The sequence below is a fragment of the Motacilla alba genome, chromosome 12 (genome assembly GCF_015832195.1).
Source record: "Motacilla alba alba isolate MOTALB_02 chromosome 12, Motacilla_alba_V1.0_pri, whole genome shotgun sequence".
NCBI classification, from domain to species: domain Eukaryota; kingdom Metazoa; phylum Chordata; class Aves; order Passeriformes; family Motacillidae; genus Motacilla; species Motacilla alba.
This window is the reverse complement of record NC_052027.1, coordinates 3465920-3482019: the sequence shown is the minus strand read 5'-3', so window position 1 is coordinate 3482019 and position 16100 is coordinate 3465920. Positions and strand designations below refer to the sequence as shown.

Genomic DNA, 16100 nt, shown 5'->3' with positions numbered 1-16100 from the left:
TAGTCTGGACAGGCATATCCAGGCATATAGAAGCTCACTGTGGAGTGTGGCAGACACATTTCATGGAATTCAGTGCTAGTCCACAGAGGGAGCAGAAAAAAACCTGGACAAATCTGCTGTTTGCTTCTCAATGACAGACAAAATAGGCTCAAGAAGCTGCTAACCTCTCCCCTTCCAGCTTTGCACTTCTATCACTAAGATTGCAATTTTTGCTCATTTAAGACAGAAAAGTCCAGAAGAAAAACTTAGCAGGTTTGGGAGCAAATTTTAAAGGAAAAAGAGAGAGGGGATGGAGAATCTGGGACCTGTTCATAATGAGTCTAAATCACTTAATCCAGCAGAATATTCCAATTTATATCTGTATTCTTAATCAGAAATAGAAAACACCGAAAGGACTGTCATACCCCGTTGACACCTCTGTTATTTTTTTCACCATCTCCTTTAATTTGTATATTTATTTGCTTTAGGTTTTATATGCTTTAATTTATATATTGTCTGGTTTTAATGCAAACCCCCACTCAAGGCTGTAGGTGGGGTTTATGTACCACAAAGAAACCACAAACCAAAGCAAAGCAGGAGAGCAGAAGTTCTATTTCTTTCTTACAAGTCAACTTAAATAGCCTGTGAGCTGGAGATAAACATTGCTTGATTTTATTCTTGATACTCCTTGTGCTTCTCCCTTGTCTCTTCCCTCCAGAAAACCCTAATCCAAATTCCCCCCAAAGTCAGGATGCCAATTATTCCCTCAGGATTGGCTCCAGTGGCTGTCCAGGCATTTCTGCAGCACAGGAGCTACACTCCATAAAATTATATTCTAGATGGTGAAACCAGAAGGGAACAAAAAGAATTTAAAGTAGTTTGAAATATAAAACAATAATTTATTTTACTTCATTTTACTTGTTAACGTTTGTAGCTAATGATGATTTCATGAAACTGCTTTTATAATTCAATACATTCAAATCTATAAAGCAAACAGTTACTACCATGGGCTTTTCAAATTCCACAAACTGTCTTATATAAACAAATTAGCTGTACATGCACATTTCTTCAATAGGTTGCAACATTTGCAAACATGCTTTAAAATCCTTTAAAGCTGCATAATAATGTACTTTGCCTCAGGCTTTTCAGATGAAACCTCTATACTTCTTTCAGAAACCTTAAAGAGAAAAATGTTTAAATGTTGAGCATAACTCTAAAAACTGCTGTTTGATAAATGTTAAATATTACAAGAGAATGATTCTAATTCTGAGTTTAAACCTTGAGCTAAGTATTGATAAACAGCACTCTGTGTAGAAGTGAACAACAGCAAAATAATATCACAAAATATGGTTTCACAAACAAAAAATACATATGTGCAGTTGTTCTTGTGGGTTTTTTGCATTTTTTTTTAGGTAAAGAAAAGCATGGGTACCTTTTAATATGAATATAGTTTAAGCAAATTACCTGTGTAAGTATGGTTAATACATGTCTGATATTTAAACACTTCATGTAAAAGGTAACAAGTAAAAAAGTACAATCAGTACTCCAAAAAGCACTGCTAATATTGCCTTTGAAGGAGATGGGCAAGCTTCCTCTCCACTGCAGAATGGAGATCCTGGCACCCACGGTTGTAGAGTTCAGTATTTGAACTATAAACTCGGTGACTGTATCTTATATACAAAAATCTTGCCACATTGAACGAGGCATGGATTCCTACCCCACTGGTAGTGTTTTATGTACATAATTTAGCACTGGGGATGGATTATACAGTAGTCACTGACAGGAAGGAATTGTACACCCGCGTGCCGTCCGGTGACTTTGTTCCGTGGGTTAGCAGTTCTTGGATTGTCATCCAATTGTCAAATATTTTTTTATTTCTCTTCTTCATCATCTTTTTGTGGCTCAGTTCAATGATGTTCATCTCCTTCTTCTCCTCTGCACCTTGCTGCTCCTTTAAGCACTCCAACCTGCTCTGCATCATGAACTCCCGCCGCCTCCTCTGCTCCTTGGCTTTCACCAAGTGCTGCTTCCTCTCCTCCTTGCTCCAGTACCGGCCCATCTTCATCTCGCTGATGGCATCGTCATCCGTGGTCATCCCACTGCGCTCCTCCTTGATCTTTATGGCCCGTTCCCTCAGCAGCCTGTCCCTCACCGGCCTCTTGGTGATGTAGCGCGTCCCGTCGCTCCTGACCTTGACCTTCCACTCCATCCTGGGCTCGCTCTGGCCCGAGGCCAAGTCCTTGCACATGCTCACCAGGCTCATCTGGCTCTGCGCGTACTCCACGGCGGATTTCTGCTGGATCAGCTGCATGTAGCTCTGGTAGTGCTGGGCGTGGGCAGGGATGTGAGCGTGTTTGTAGGGAGAGTGGTGGTAGGGGGACGCGTATGAGCCCGAGGGCTTCTGACCGTGAGTGGGGCTTTTGCTGCCGTCGTTGCCTTTCCTCTCCTTGCTCTCCAGCTGCTTGCCAGGCTCGGGATCTTTAGCGGAGGCGTGGCACTTACCAGCGCTGGATTCATGGCTCTCTGAGCCAGCAAACAAATTCTTTTGGGAGACATTATAGGCCACTGCCCCCTCGTTTCCCTGACAGCCAACGCCTTCGGCGGTTCTGCGCAGGGAATTGTCGGGGGAGATCTCCAGAGTCAGCGGCGTGCTCCGGCAGCTCTCGCCCGTGTTGTAGGCACTGGAGCTGTCCTTGTCGGACTTCTCGGGCAGCTCGGTGATGTCCGAGAGCTCGTGCCTGCGCACGTCGATGCTGGTGTTGTAGTTTCGGAAGCCGCTGTTGTGCAGCATCCAGGGCTCCCGGTACTGCTCCTTCAGCTGCTGCATTTTGTGGGCTCGCACGATGTTCAGGCACTCCAGCTCGATGTTGCGCAGCTCCTCGTTGAGCATCTCCAGCTCTCTGTCCACGCTCTCCTGGTCGCTTTTGCTCATCTCCAGGGTGCTGTTATGGTAGTACAGGCTGTAGGGGTTGGCAGACTTCACCTGGCACTTCAGCTCCAGCAGCTCCCGGAACCGCTCGCACTCGTCCACGGGGATGCCGAGGAAGTCGACGTCGGTGCAGTCAGCTGAGATGAACGACTCGTTGCTGAACTGCATGTCCCCGCTTCCCAGGGTGTCGTGGCTGTAGGTCAGCTTCTTCTGGCTCCCCAAGGTGTTGGAGGAGGTGGTGTGATCGTCCCCATTGTTCTCCTGCTCGGAGCTCTCGTCGTTGCGAGTGCTGTCGTCCGTGCGCCCCACGCCGCTGTCCTTCTCGTGCTGGTTGGACAAAATGGTGGCTGTGTCTGTGGTGCCTCCATCCTCCTCGTGCTTCTTCTAACAACAGAAACAGCAGGACACAAAGAAAAATTACTGTAAGCATGTGAAGTATTCCAAGGTGTTTATTTTAAAATCTCCTAATCCATCACTTTTTACACTTTGTATCTTATATGGAAAGAGTATTATTAAGGTCTTATATGGAAAGAGTATTATTAAGAACTCAGAGAAAAGGTGACCAAGCCCTCAGCCTGCTGTGGATGTCCTTTTCAGAAGAACCTGAGGTCTGAGTTTCCCCTATGCAGCAACAGTGGTAGAAGTCACATTTTCAAAATGTTTCTTGTCCCACTTAGGTGCACAACGATATCCAGTTCTCCTGCAGTGCCTAAGTGAGAGCATGACTCCTCACAGCATGGGGATGGCACAGAAGATGCAGAGTTCTAGAAAACTTTAGGAAAAAAAGTCTAGGCAAAAATTGAGAAACTGCTTTAATCATAGCAGAATGATGGAGAATACAAGCCCTGTATCTCTGGCCCTGCATAAAATTTGTAAGGTAAAAACTTCTTCTCTGCCTTTTTCCCCTTGTATAGATCTTACTTCAGTCATTTGCCTGAGTTGTCCATTTGGGTTTCCAGGTTTCGGGAGGCTGTTTCCAGTCTGTGCACACACATCAAATAGGAGATTCTGTAAATCAGCTCTCTGCCTGCTCTACCCACCACACACCCAGTACTCCTCTCAGTGACCACAGTGACAGGGGATTTCCATGAATTGTGATCATGTTGTTGTAAGGGGAAAAGCACAAAAGGTACTATTTTAAAACATCTTGGTCCCTGAGATGAAGCTGTGGACAGTCATGCAATATCCTGATTTTACAGAAAGTCCTTTTGCCTTGATCTCAGTGTCACTTGAGACACCAAGTGTATTCAGCCAAGCTCAATATTGAATATTGAGTGCAGTGGGAAGTTTGACAGCCCTGCACACCAGAAGGGCAGTACCTGCTGAAGCATGCTGGCAGTAAATTGCATTGCCTGGTGGTGCTGTTCCTCTAACATGTCCATGTGCAAGTCATCCAGAAAATCGTTTCTGTCATCATCCATCCATCCTTCATCCAGCTGCGTGAAAAGGGAGGGAAAAAACAAACCAATCGTTGTCAAAAGAATGAAGACTGACATAAATTACTGCTTTTCTTTGCAGACAGTGGTTGGGAAATCTCAGGAGATTCCTTCCTGTGACAGTGCTGCCGTGCCTTGGGAAGGAGCCTGTCCTTGTGCTAAGTGTGGGTATTGACTGGGCTACCTCCTCCCACAGCTGCCTCCATCTCCAAGAGCAGGGTTTTATCTTCAACAGCCCTCTACATATGAAAAAGCTCACTCTTTTGATCCGTGGAAATACTTGTAAGAGTTGGGGCAGTTTTGGTTTGTGCACAACTTGATTAAGATGTATAAAAACACTCCAGAGCCCAAAGCTCGAACACGCCTCTTGTGAGGCAGCATCACACTCCCGAAGGAAAATCTGGCTGGGGTCTGAAGGACATTTTTACTCCCATTCCCAATTATCCCCATGGGGAAGATCAGAAATATCCAGGCTAAGAGGACAGTGATGATCCCGACCCGGTGTCTCCAGGTGCCCTGGCAAGGGCTGCTCTCCCAGCCCCAGGAGCAGAGACAGATCAAACAATGGTGCTCCCGGCTGTTTGTTCAACACCTTTGTTGTGCTAATCCCTGCTCTACAAAAGGATCTGGTTCAACCTTTTATTGCAGCTCAGGAGGCTTCTTGACAGTATTCAAGTACTTTAAGAGACTGTGTATGAAGGGCTAAATAATAGGTGTTTTAATGAATGAATAATCAATAGCTATAGGAATTAGAGTTCAGCATGTTCTTCAAAACTGTGGCTCAAAACCATTCATAATACCTTGCACTGATGTTTGTAATAGCATTGCAGCACAAATAAATCACTAAACGTCTTACAAACTGAATTTTAATATAAAATATATATGCAAGTACCATGACTACTGAATTCCATTATTTCAGACCACATATAAATATTTGCAGTCAAAGTGTGTAATATGGTTTTAGGTAGATCTGGTAGATTTAAACAGGTTAAACAATTTGAAAGAATTGCTTTCTACAAAACCAGCAACTGTTTTAATCAAGATTCAGGTGAGGGTTTTTTGTTGCTACTGTACCTGAATTTCTGGTCTTGCCACAAGTAAGGAGATATTCTTGCTCTCCTCACTGGAGAGAAGTGCCACAGCTTCCTCTCGGTTCTGCACCTCGATGCCATTGATCTTTAAAGGAAAAACACCACCATGAAGGGTTTTCATAGGGACCCCTGGGTGCTGCTGTGCCCAGCTCCATGGGAATACTCGGCTGGATGGCTCCACACGCACATCCCCAGCCTTGTGCAGAGAAATGCTGGGCAGTGTGGGGGTTTGGACAGGGGATGGTGTTCCACGCCCCTGCACGGCAGGTGCAGAGCCTTGTTAGGAGGGCAGGAAATGGAGTTGTGGGGTTTAGGACCCTGAAATTCTGTGGTTTAGGACATTGGAATTCTGGGGTTTAGGACACTGGAGTTCTGGGGTTTAGGACACTGGAATTCTGTGGTTTAGGACACTTGGAGCACTTCCCAAGAAGGAGGGCAGGAATTGGAGTTGTGGGGTTTAGGACATTGGAATTCTGGGGTTCAGGACACTGGAGTTCTGGTGTTTCGGACACTGGAATTCTGGGGTTCAGGACACTGGAGTTCTGGGGTTTACGACACTGGAGTTCTGGGGTTTAGGACACTGGAGTTCTGAGGTTCAGGACATTGGAGTTCTGGGGTTCAGGACACTGGAGTTCTGGGGTTTAGGACACCTGGAGCACTTCCCACACGTACCTGGATGATGCGATCCCCTTCTCGCAGCCGCCCGTCCTTCGCCGCGATGCTGTTGGGATCAATCTGCAAAATAAGAGAACTCTGAGTGCTCTGCAGGTTTGGGAGCTCACTGTTCACTTCTCCTCATTTCCTGGGTGGTGCATTTCAATCGAAGGGTTTAGATTTAATCATGAATTTCTTTCCCCAAATTGGTGCAATTAATTAAGGTGAAAAAATGTTGCTGTGTAAAATGCTACTTTTTTCATGGAAAGAGACAAGGAGAGAGAAATGGGCCCCAGATGTTTACAAATAAAAGTGTGTGGGGTTTTTTGTAATTTATATTGTTTCAGGAATAATCAAGAATAAAAATTAAAGGGGGAATACATGAAAATACTCTGAAGGCATCATCTGAAATAGAACATTGTTAATATAATGAAATTTGACTTCAGTGGGAGCAGGACTGCACTCAGTTTGGAGAAAAGGAAAATAATTAGATTTCTTCCAATTACTGCATTTTGGCTGTTTATCCAACATGGTACAAACAGAGGAGAAATGTCTCAGCTGCCCAACAATGCAGCTGGAAAGACAAATGGTATCTCATGGAAGGCAGCTCAATCTTACCTCACTCACATAAATACCCATGTCATCTTCATCATCCGTTCTGTAACAGACAGTGAGGCCAAGCTTGTCCTGGCTGTTCACTCTGTGTAAATCCACTTCCTGAGGTTAAAAAAAAAAAAAAAAAAAAGGAAAATATATTGTCAGTGAGACGCTGGTGACTGATGGAAGCAATTTTTCAAATGCAATGAAAATATTTTGCCTAAGTGATATAGTGGATGTCTTTTGATTTCACTTGTAGACGAGGTTAACTTACTGAGCAAAACGTGATTATATGCAGACAATCAATACCTGGGACATTTTTGACCCTTCAATCAATAGGAAGTCATTTTGAAAATAGACCTTTTATTGATTTTAAGGAAGAAAAATTACCTATATTTCATGTGGTGCTAAGACTTCAAAGGCTAAAATACTTATAAAGTATGATTTCAATATTTGTCACAGATGATACATATTTCCTCATAAGCAGGGTAATTCTCTAGCTTTTCAGAAATAAAACCTAATACTCTATTACTTTAAATTGTATAATTTTCATGAAGTAATCTAATAAATTTCTCAAAAGTGTGACTGAAGATCAATATATTGTCAGCAAAGCCTTTGGTATTGGTAACAGAAACATAATAAGCATTTCAGTATCTTGCAAGCGTTTGCTTTCAGCAGGTCATGGTGGTCTTGTTAATCTCAGAGACATTTAACCCATCTTAAAAATGTATGTTCTTCCTCTATGCTTTTTATTTCCACGAGGAATTCCTGAGGTTTTTTTTTTTTTTTTCTTCTGTGTTTGACACTGGTTGGAAGGAAGGGTTATAAAATCCATGGAGATACCCCCGGGCTGGGGGATGCTCCTGGCTGGTGACCATCCCTGTGGCATCTTTCAGCGCTGCCTTTTTGCCTCTGAGGGATTTCCCGGGGGTTTAAGGCATTTAACCAACTGATGGTGACTGCTGGGCTGGTCCTGAGGATGCTGCCGTGGGAAGGAGTGGCTTTGCTGCACGGACACAGGTGTGAAAGCACCTGGAGCTGTGTTTTTACCTCGACAGAGGTGTGAAAGCACCTGGAGCTGTGTTTTTACCTCGACAGAGGTGTGAAAGCACCTGGAGCTGTGTTTTTACCTCCTCAGGGGAGGGGGGTGAGTGAGGCTTGGCAAGGTCCTGCTCCTCCTCCTCAGATCTGGGCTGTGCTGACAGGGAAGAAGGAGCAGCAAAGGGACACAGAGGGGTCTGAGAGCTGTCCCAGCCCCAGGGCAGACCCTGCACCCTCGATTTGTGCCTGGACCTGCCATTCCAGAGGAAAAGTCCTGACAACACAGCTCCTTCTTTCTGGCATCTCTGTCGCTGTGCCATTTGGAAGGGGCAAGACAATAAAACAAGCTGATATGAATAATTTATTGGTGTGTCTAGCTGACAGCTGCCAAGATCAGCAATCTCGTGTTATTTACTTGTCAACATGTGTAATTTCTTTTTTTTTTTCCCCCCTAAAGAAGCGTAGCTGTAAATGTCAGTGACATTTCAGCTGGTATTTAAGTGGTTTCAATCAATAGTATCCATGGTGAACTGCTGTGCTTTTTTTTCCCCCCCTCTTTTGTTACTTAAAGGTTTGAACAGAATGCTTTAATAGCGGGGTTTTCTTCACATTTCTAAAGCTTTGGAGCTTTCTAGAGAGGAGATGGAGATTCTTCAGAAGAAAGATGAGACAAAGTGGATTCTGTTCTGATCTCAGCTGATCCTCCAGCAAGTCACTGCAGTCAATGGGTTTATCCTGCATTTCCCCTTGGATTGAACTGGGAGTGAGGTGGGAATTTGTGGATTGAGCCTAATTCAGGCCCAGAATAATTCCCATATTCCCTGCAAATTTAACAAAAACGTTTCATTATCTTCAGGAATGCTTTTATATTGATTTGAAAATGTGGCAATAAATTTCCAGTGGGGCTCATTCTACTGCTTGCCATACTGGCATTGAAAAAAAAAAATATATATAATGTTAAAAACCTCCCACAAAACCAAACAGAACTATATGGTGACTTTGGCCATTGCTTAAATAGATCCTGAGTAACTACAAACACTTGGAGTGGAAGGAAAAGAGGGAGCAAGCTGTTATTTTCATTCTTACTTGCCACATGTTTTTACTAACAATGGGTGTTTTTCCAACAGTGTACAACCATAAAGGCTATAATAATTAAAAATAAAGTGCAGGTTTATATTTTAATTGTACCATCTGAGATGTCACCTGTACGTACTGGAAGGTAATAAATCATCTGGTGAATTAAATAATATATATTTTGAAAAAAAATATAAATATATAATATTTATATAAAATATTTTTGTATAAAAATATATATTTTGAATATATATTTTTTGAAAGGAAAAAAGCTGTCTGTTGTTTAAAAACACTCAGAAATAAAGCAGCAAGAAAAGCTAGAGCGGAAAAAATTTTTAGAGCAGGTATTTAGAACCTGAATTTTTATGAGCTGACAGACTTACTCTTGAGTACAATCCCTCTAGTCCTTGGTAGGAAGAGAGAAAGTGGATTTGATGCTACCCAAATATGATAATTTTATGAACTTAAACACAGGAACAGCTGCTTTCTGTGGGTCTTTGCGTCAGTGAAGTTCTAATATAATCATAAAAGGTTTGAAATATTTGAGAGATAAAAGTGTGCAATTCCAGTTGGAGTTGAAGAATCAACAGCAGAGTCTTCAAAGCAAAGGTTATTTTCCATATTCAGAGGCAAGTCTGTGTAATGCAGAGACACATGAAAGGGGCAAACAGCAAACTGGCACCTGCAAGTACAGGTATTGGGGCAGCTTGAGTAATTGTACCAGGAATTAATTAAACAGAGGAAAATTAAGATGGGCCTGGAGGAGTTGAAAAGTGAAAGTCCCTGTGTTTGCAATGCCACAGGACTTGCCATTTCTTACAGCTTTGTCTCAGGGGCTGCACCCCTGGGCAGTGGCAGGGACACACTGAGTCACCCCACAGCTGGTCTGCAGCCACAGACAGCAGCTGGCAGGCAGAGGTGTGGGAATGCTGGGGCTGGGTTAATGTGATAAACGGGAAAATTCCATCCATGACAATTTTAACACTCGCAGATAATTCAAATCTGCTTCTTCAGATCAGGTAAAAGTGACATTTTGAGAGATGCTCAAAGGAGGATCTGGATGCTCTTTCAAAATAGTCTGTGCAGGAGAAGTGTCTGAAAGATTATTGGCTCCTCATCAAATGCAGAGCCAAGGAGGGCTCACAGAGCTGGTTGCTGAAATCCATCTGGCATTTACAGCAAGACAAGAAGAAATGAACATGCCCTGTGACATTATACCTGCAACCACTCATCATAATGAATTAGGAGCAAGTGATAATAGTAAATTAACCTCTGTAAGCTCAGAAGATCCTTCATTTGCAGAGGATTATCGAATTATTGTACTGCTGATTTAGAATTATGGCCTGCCTGCAGATTTATAAAAATCAGAGTCCTTTCTCTAACAAGACAGAAATGAGCAGTAGAGATCTGAAATGACAGCAGTGGGTAAGAACAGCTCAGTCACTCAGAAAGCCTCACCCACAGCTTGCATGATAAGTGCTCTGTCCTTCTCCCTCTCCCTGTAAAATGTGGTGGATTTTTTTCCCTGTGCTGACCTCTGCCATACCTGACCAGCAGGGTCCCCTTTTTTGTGCTTCCTTTTGCTAGGTTTCACGCAGAAAAGAAAGTCAGGGAAATAAATAAATATAAACAACTATTTCCTTTTATAGTGCTTAAGGCCCTCTTGCTACTTTTTGGTAACTGACCCTGCTAGAGCAGGAGGGAAAATCTTCTGCATGCTTTCTTGAACCTAAGAAAGTAATCTTTTGTATTTTCATATCAAAGTGGTTTTCAACACAGGTAAATGGGAAACAATCCCACCCCTTCCCTTTTCAAAGGAGAAAAGGCTACAAGCCAGATTTTCTTTCCAAAATTCTCTGCTCTAGAGAAGCAGAACTCTACCTGGAGGTTTCTGTGGCAGCCCAGCTCTGTGATGGGAATTCTGTCAGACCACAGAGGCTGGACCAGCTCTAATCACCAGGGGTGCTGGGGAAGGCTGAAGGGAAGTGTTTCTCACCCTGATGAAAGAGGTTTGGGATGGCTCAGTAAGATAACTTGGAGGATGCCAGGCTCTCTGCCAAGCAGATGGGCAGAGCTCCATAACTCAGACCTTTCTCACACAGCACGAGCTGCTGAGGCCAGGCTGAAAACCTCCAGAGAGCTGAGGCAGGACAACTTTCCAGTGCTGGCTTGTGAGCCAGATGAAATGTTTTACCACTTCTGCGTTTGTTCCAAACAGAGAACACACAAATATTTGTGTTAGAAAGTACAGCTGTGAAGCTTTTTAAACCTTTCCATATTCAATCACTGCCTGAAGCAGGGCTGCTCGGGCTGCAGCTCTTTGTATTCCCAGACACAGCAATGCCTTGAGAAGCTCCTGATCTGTGCAGCTCCCTGCAGAGCAGGAGTTTTCATAAAGAAGAAATATATTCACATAAAAGATGCTTTGAAAGGCTTTGTAAACCAGGATGGAATAAAAATTGCAGAGTGCCTGTGATGGAGGCTTCCAATTCACATGTTCAGAGTCGCCTCTCGCCCCCTTTGCAAACAGATTATTGGAGAAGTGAAAGAAAAGTTTCAACCAAAGCAGCAAAGTACAGCAAGGGGGAAAGCTTGAAACTCTGGTACTCAGCTTTTACTCATGGTTTCCTAAAAGCAGAGTATTAATTTCAGATCTTGAAGCAGTTTTTTTGGTGCTCAGTGTGTCCATCTTTTGCTGATCGGCTGCTGTGGTTTCATGCTGGCAACACTGGGAGCTGTGCACTGGGTGGGCAAAAAGCTCTTTGAACGATTTTGGTGTCCTCCTTCAGTCTTTTGACAAGAATGCTTCATTTCTGTCCAAGACTGAGTGAGAGTATCAGAGGGAAATTTCTCAGCAGTAGCAAACATTTCATGTAATTTCCATCGGCAAGCTTCCCTGACTTTCAGCTAACCATTCAGCTGAGTTCAGTTCTTTTCTTGGAAAGAAAGACCTACACACAAGTTGCATATTGGGGAGGGTGAAGACAGAAAGTCAAATGGGAGGGAACAGGCCCCTTTTTGATGTAGAATGTTCTCCTTTGTAATGTGAGAAAGTTCCACTGAGAGAGCCCTGGCTTGGGCTGTGTCTGACAGCTGGACAGACTTGTTTGAATAAACATATTAATGCATAACACTGCTGGGGAATCCTGGAGTGACATTATTCTTCCTTTATGAGCCTGAAATGACTTCTAGCTGGGCCTCTGTGAAGAATGAATGTACTTTTAATTTATAATAAAATAGGAGTTCACGATTTAGTTCCTCTTTACTTGTGGCATGGAAACTTCAAAAGAAAAGAAATGGTATTTATTTATTTTTGCAGCAGAGAATATATGGCAGCTACCTCTGAGTCATCAATTTTAAGACAAATGTTGAGATAAAACCGAGAATACAATTTTGGCACCTCAGCAATACTGCCAGCATAAATTCCTTCCTATGGATATTTACATTGGAGGTTTGTTGTGAACTTGGCTATTTCACCTTTTTTGTCTTGTTTGCTTGTTACAAATCACTAACCAGTCAGTTATAGACCATAAAAGTTTAGATGAGGAGCTTCTGATTTAAATTCAAAGCACATTTTATAGACACAGAAACCCAGAAGGCTGACTTGATGGCTTTCTTACTTTCGACATTCCTGCCGCAGTCAATGAAACAGTGCCTTTGTGGTCTTTTAAAACATATCTATCAAAAGGCAAACAAAAAAGCAACCAGCCAGTTGAGTCCCTGTTAGCACTTTGACCTTACCATTGATCACAGTCTTTACAATTTGAACAGGAATCTTTAGTGGTTTTTAAGAAATACTATTAGGCCACGGAGACTTTCCTAATGTTCATCTGCCTGTGTTACTGAGCTGATCACCTTTTGCCATCAAGTACTATATCAATGTCACAATTATTAATGTTGTGGTTTAAGGCATATTAAGGTTTGGCTACTGGAGTGTGTGTGTTTAAACTGTTTGCAGCTCAACTGGTTGACCTTCTAATGGAAGCACTAGAATTTATCCATAATATTAGATTTCCTAAAAAATAAGATTTTGGAAAGATACTGGTAGAAAACACTGATTTGTTCCACATTTTCCTTTGAGACTGAAATCTATAATGTATTTGTTTTTATTTAAGAGAGAAAAAAGGCCCGTGTTTGAAAAGTAAGGCCTTGAAGTCTGCTAAGTAGCATTTGTTTTACTGGCACTTTGATTTTATCCTGCCTTTGATTTACGTTTGTATACAGAGATGAATTGCTACCAGATCCGCAGAATTTGAGAACAGCTTGCAAACTTTTTATGGGGTTTTAGTCCTTGATCCTGCAAACACTTTTATGGAAGGAAACAGCCTGGTGCTCATGGAAGGGCTGAACTCTGCCCCCATTGAAGCTGTTGATAAATTTGCACTGATTTCAGCAGAGCTCCAGGCAGGTCAGCACTGCTTGCTGGGACAAACAGGTGTTTGCAGGACCAGGATCTGAGGAACCAGAACTGCAAGCCAGCTAAGGGTCTAAAATATTCTCTTACTGATAGTCTTGGATGGATCAGCTGGGTCAGACATTGCTGCATGTATTTAGAGCTATTGGGATGCTTTGCTATTATTTATTACAAATAATTAAAACCACTTCACTGGGTCAGTACTGCTTAAGTATCTTGCAGAACCCCACAATTTCTCTGTTGCACCTTGAAAGGTTGTGAGCAGGTTATTAAAATTAGGAATGAGAAAACTGAAGATGAACTTCTGATGGGGTACACAAGCACTAAAACCAAAAGTGTTTTTTAAAGATTTGGCAGGGAAAAGGGCTTGCATACCTTCATGACTGGTTCAACTTTTATTATCTGTAATTTCATATGTATACATATGTCACTTAAGTAATGAAAAAGAGAGGAACAACTTAATATAGTGGCAAATCTATCCTGGCCTTGTCTTGTAAACTTAACATACTTCAAAATTATATGATCAAGAACATCTGTTTCTCAGCCAGGAAATATTTAAGGGAAACTGACACAATTTTATGTGGTTATGTGGAACAGGTCCTGCCACTCAGCAGAGCTTTTCAGATTTTCAGACGGCCTAAATCAGCAGACTTAAAGAGAATTTAATTAAAGGAATCAATGACTTCATTATTTATGTTTATTTGTTAGCTGAAGATCATCAGTGCCTGGCTCACAGTCCAATGTAGTAATAAAGGTATCAGCAACTAGTGAACAATGTTATCACAAATATCTGCTTTGGAAAGTCTTTCCACTTTATGCAATTCGAAGACCTTGAGGTGCACATGGAAATCAAATAGTTACTCAAATTAAGTACCTCTAATTCCAACTCATCCCGGTCCATTTCTTGATGAATTCCTCCCATGTAGTCATTTGGGTCGTAGTATTCATGCACGGATGGATGGCTGGAAAAAAAAAGGGTTTTTTTTAGGACAGCACTCAGGACTTTAGTGGAACTTGTTAATGCATTCCAAGCTTGGAGGGGAGATGATGGACTGACCCCCACATCGAGGAGCTGCATGTGGTTAATTCTATAAGCTACACCACTTACCCCAGTAAGTGTTTTAAATGAAAATTCCATGTACTGTAGGAGGACAGCCTGCTGCTTTTTACTGCTTGAGCTCTCCCACACTTCCACTGCCTTTGCTTTGGAAGTTGTAAGCAGTGCAATGCTCTTGTGATCACTGTTTTCTGTGCTGGATTGTTTTATCTGCAGTGAAAGTAAACTCCCTGTAATTCTCTGTTAACTAGATCCACGTCTGAGGCTATTTATGTAACAGCATCTGCTAATTGGCCAGGATAGTCAAGTTGTTAGAGGCAGGGAGATTAATCTGAATGGAATTGGGAGAAGTGAGAGGAAACACAAGGAAAAAAATGACTTTGCTTTCATGTGCTGGGTGACAGCACAGCTAGAGAGCTGAGTGTGGCCCTGGCATGAGAGGGGCACTGCTGACCCAGCAGCTGGCATTAATAATTAAGGAACAATATGGAGCTGATAGGGCTAAGGTGGAATACTGCAGGCACGTTGCAACCTAAAGCACAGAATGATAAAATCATGGAACAGTTTGGGGTGAAAGGCAAATCTTTTCCTAAGCAAAATCTCATTCCACCCCTGCCATGGGCGGGGACACCTTCCACTAGACCAGGTGGCTCCAGCCTGTCTTGGACACTTCCAGGGATGGGGCAGCCACAGCTTCTCTGGGCAACCTGTGCCAGGAGCTCACCACTCTTACAGGGAAGAATTTTTTCCTAAATGATCCATCAGGAATGACTCTTTGCCATTTTCTAAGTGCAGCTGGCAAGCCAGAGGTACTAAAAAGCCCCTTCTGCAGATGAGGTTGGGAGGCCCTAGCAATAATCACATCCTCTCACAGGCTGCAAGCCCTGCTGTTTGCTCACTGCAAGCTCAAAGCTCCAGCCTTTTGTCAAGTATTTCCACTAACCCGTGCTGCTGTGCTTGAGTTTTGAGTGGGCTGGGAATAGGGGCCGTGCTGGAGTATCTCCTTCGAGTATCAGCAGGGAGAGGCATGAGAGCAGCAGGCACTGCCCTGCAATGGTCCTGGCTCATGTGTGAAGGTTGCTGTGCTCTGAAAGTCGCTCAGGGGCAGTGCAGGATCAGTGCCTGCTCGCAGCCAAACCCCGTTTCCCAGCAGGGAGGTCTGGAGAGCTGCCCTGGGAGGGTGGGTGCACAGCAGCCCTGCTCTCACCGCCCGCAGGATCACCTCAAAACCTCAAAAAAGAGCAATTGCTGTGGCCTGACCAGATCAGTCTCTCACACACAGCAACTGAGAGGGGGTCAGAATCCTTTCCATCCCCTGTTCCCTGTGGAGATGTGTGGCAGGATGGCAGGCAATCTGCAGGGGCTCCTTGGGGAGCTGTTTGCCTCTCCAACAGCATGTGAGGGCGGGGGGTGTGTGCGCCAGGAGATAATTGTCATTTGTATTTGTAAGTACAAAAGCATCAAATTACCATTAACAATAATTAAAATTTGATTCTAAAACATCCATGACAACACTGGTAAGTAATTTTAGTCCCAGAAAATAACTTATTCGAGTAACAGCGCTGCAGGGTTATAATAAAGTAATTAATACACTGGAACAGAATGTAGCAGCTCTTAGCATTACACAATTTATGGCAGCCATAAAAAATAAAGTTAAAAACATAAGCAACCCAAAGAGGCAGTGAGAGGAATTACAAAATGCAATAACTTTATCCATCAAATGCCAGCAAAAAAAAATGAGCTTTATGAGGCCATGTTGTGACTCAGTGGCATTACTCATGTGAGTAATGTCTCGCTAATGTGCAGGAAAAATGAAAATGCTGTGAGT

At 43.0% G+C, this 16100-nt stretch overlaps 1 protein-coding gene across 2 annotated transcripts in view; it reads right to left on the bottom strand.

Annotated features, from left to right (window-relative positions):
* Nucleotides 1–338: 338 nt before the first annotated feature.
* PDZRN3 (PDZ domain containing ring finger 3) overlaps nucleotides 339–16100 on the bottom strand; it is a 132678-nt gene continuing 116916 nt past the window's right edge. The window contains exons 5-10 of one of the 2 annotated variants that reach the window (XM_038148751.1): nucleotides 14090–14177; nucleotides 6708–6806; nucleotides 6108–6170; nucleotides 5419–5520; nucleotides 4228–4344; nucleotides 339–3292 (exon numbers count right to left, since the gene is read on the bottom strand). In XM_038148751.1, coding sequence (XP_038004679.1) covers nucleotides 1742–3292; nucleotides 4228–4344; nucleotides 5419–5520; nucleotides 6108–6170; nucleotides 6708–6806; nucleotides 14090–14177 — 2020 coding nt within the window. In that variant the 3' untranslated portion in view covers nucleotides 339–1741. The remainder of the gene's footprint in view (nucleotides 3293–4227; nucleotides 4345–5418; nucleotides 5521–6107; nucleotides 6171–6707; nucleotides 6807–14089; nucleotides 14178–16100) is intronic. The other variant, XM_038148752.1, reaches the window with a different exon arrangement.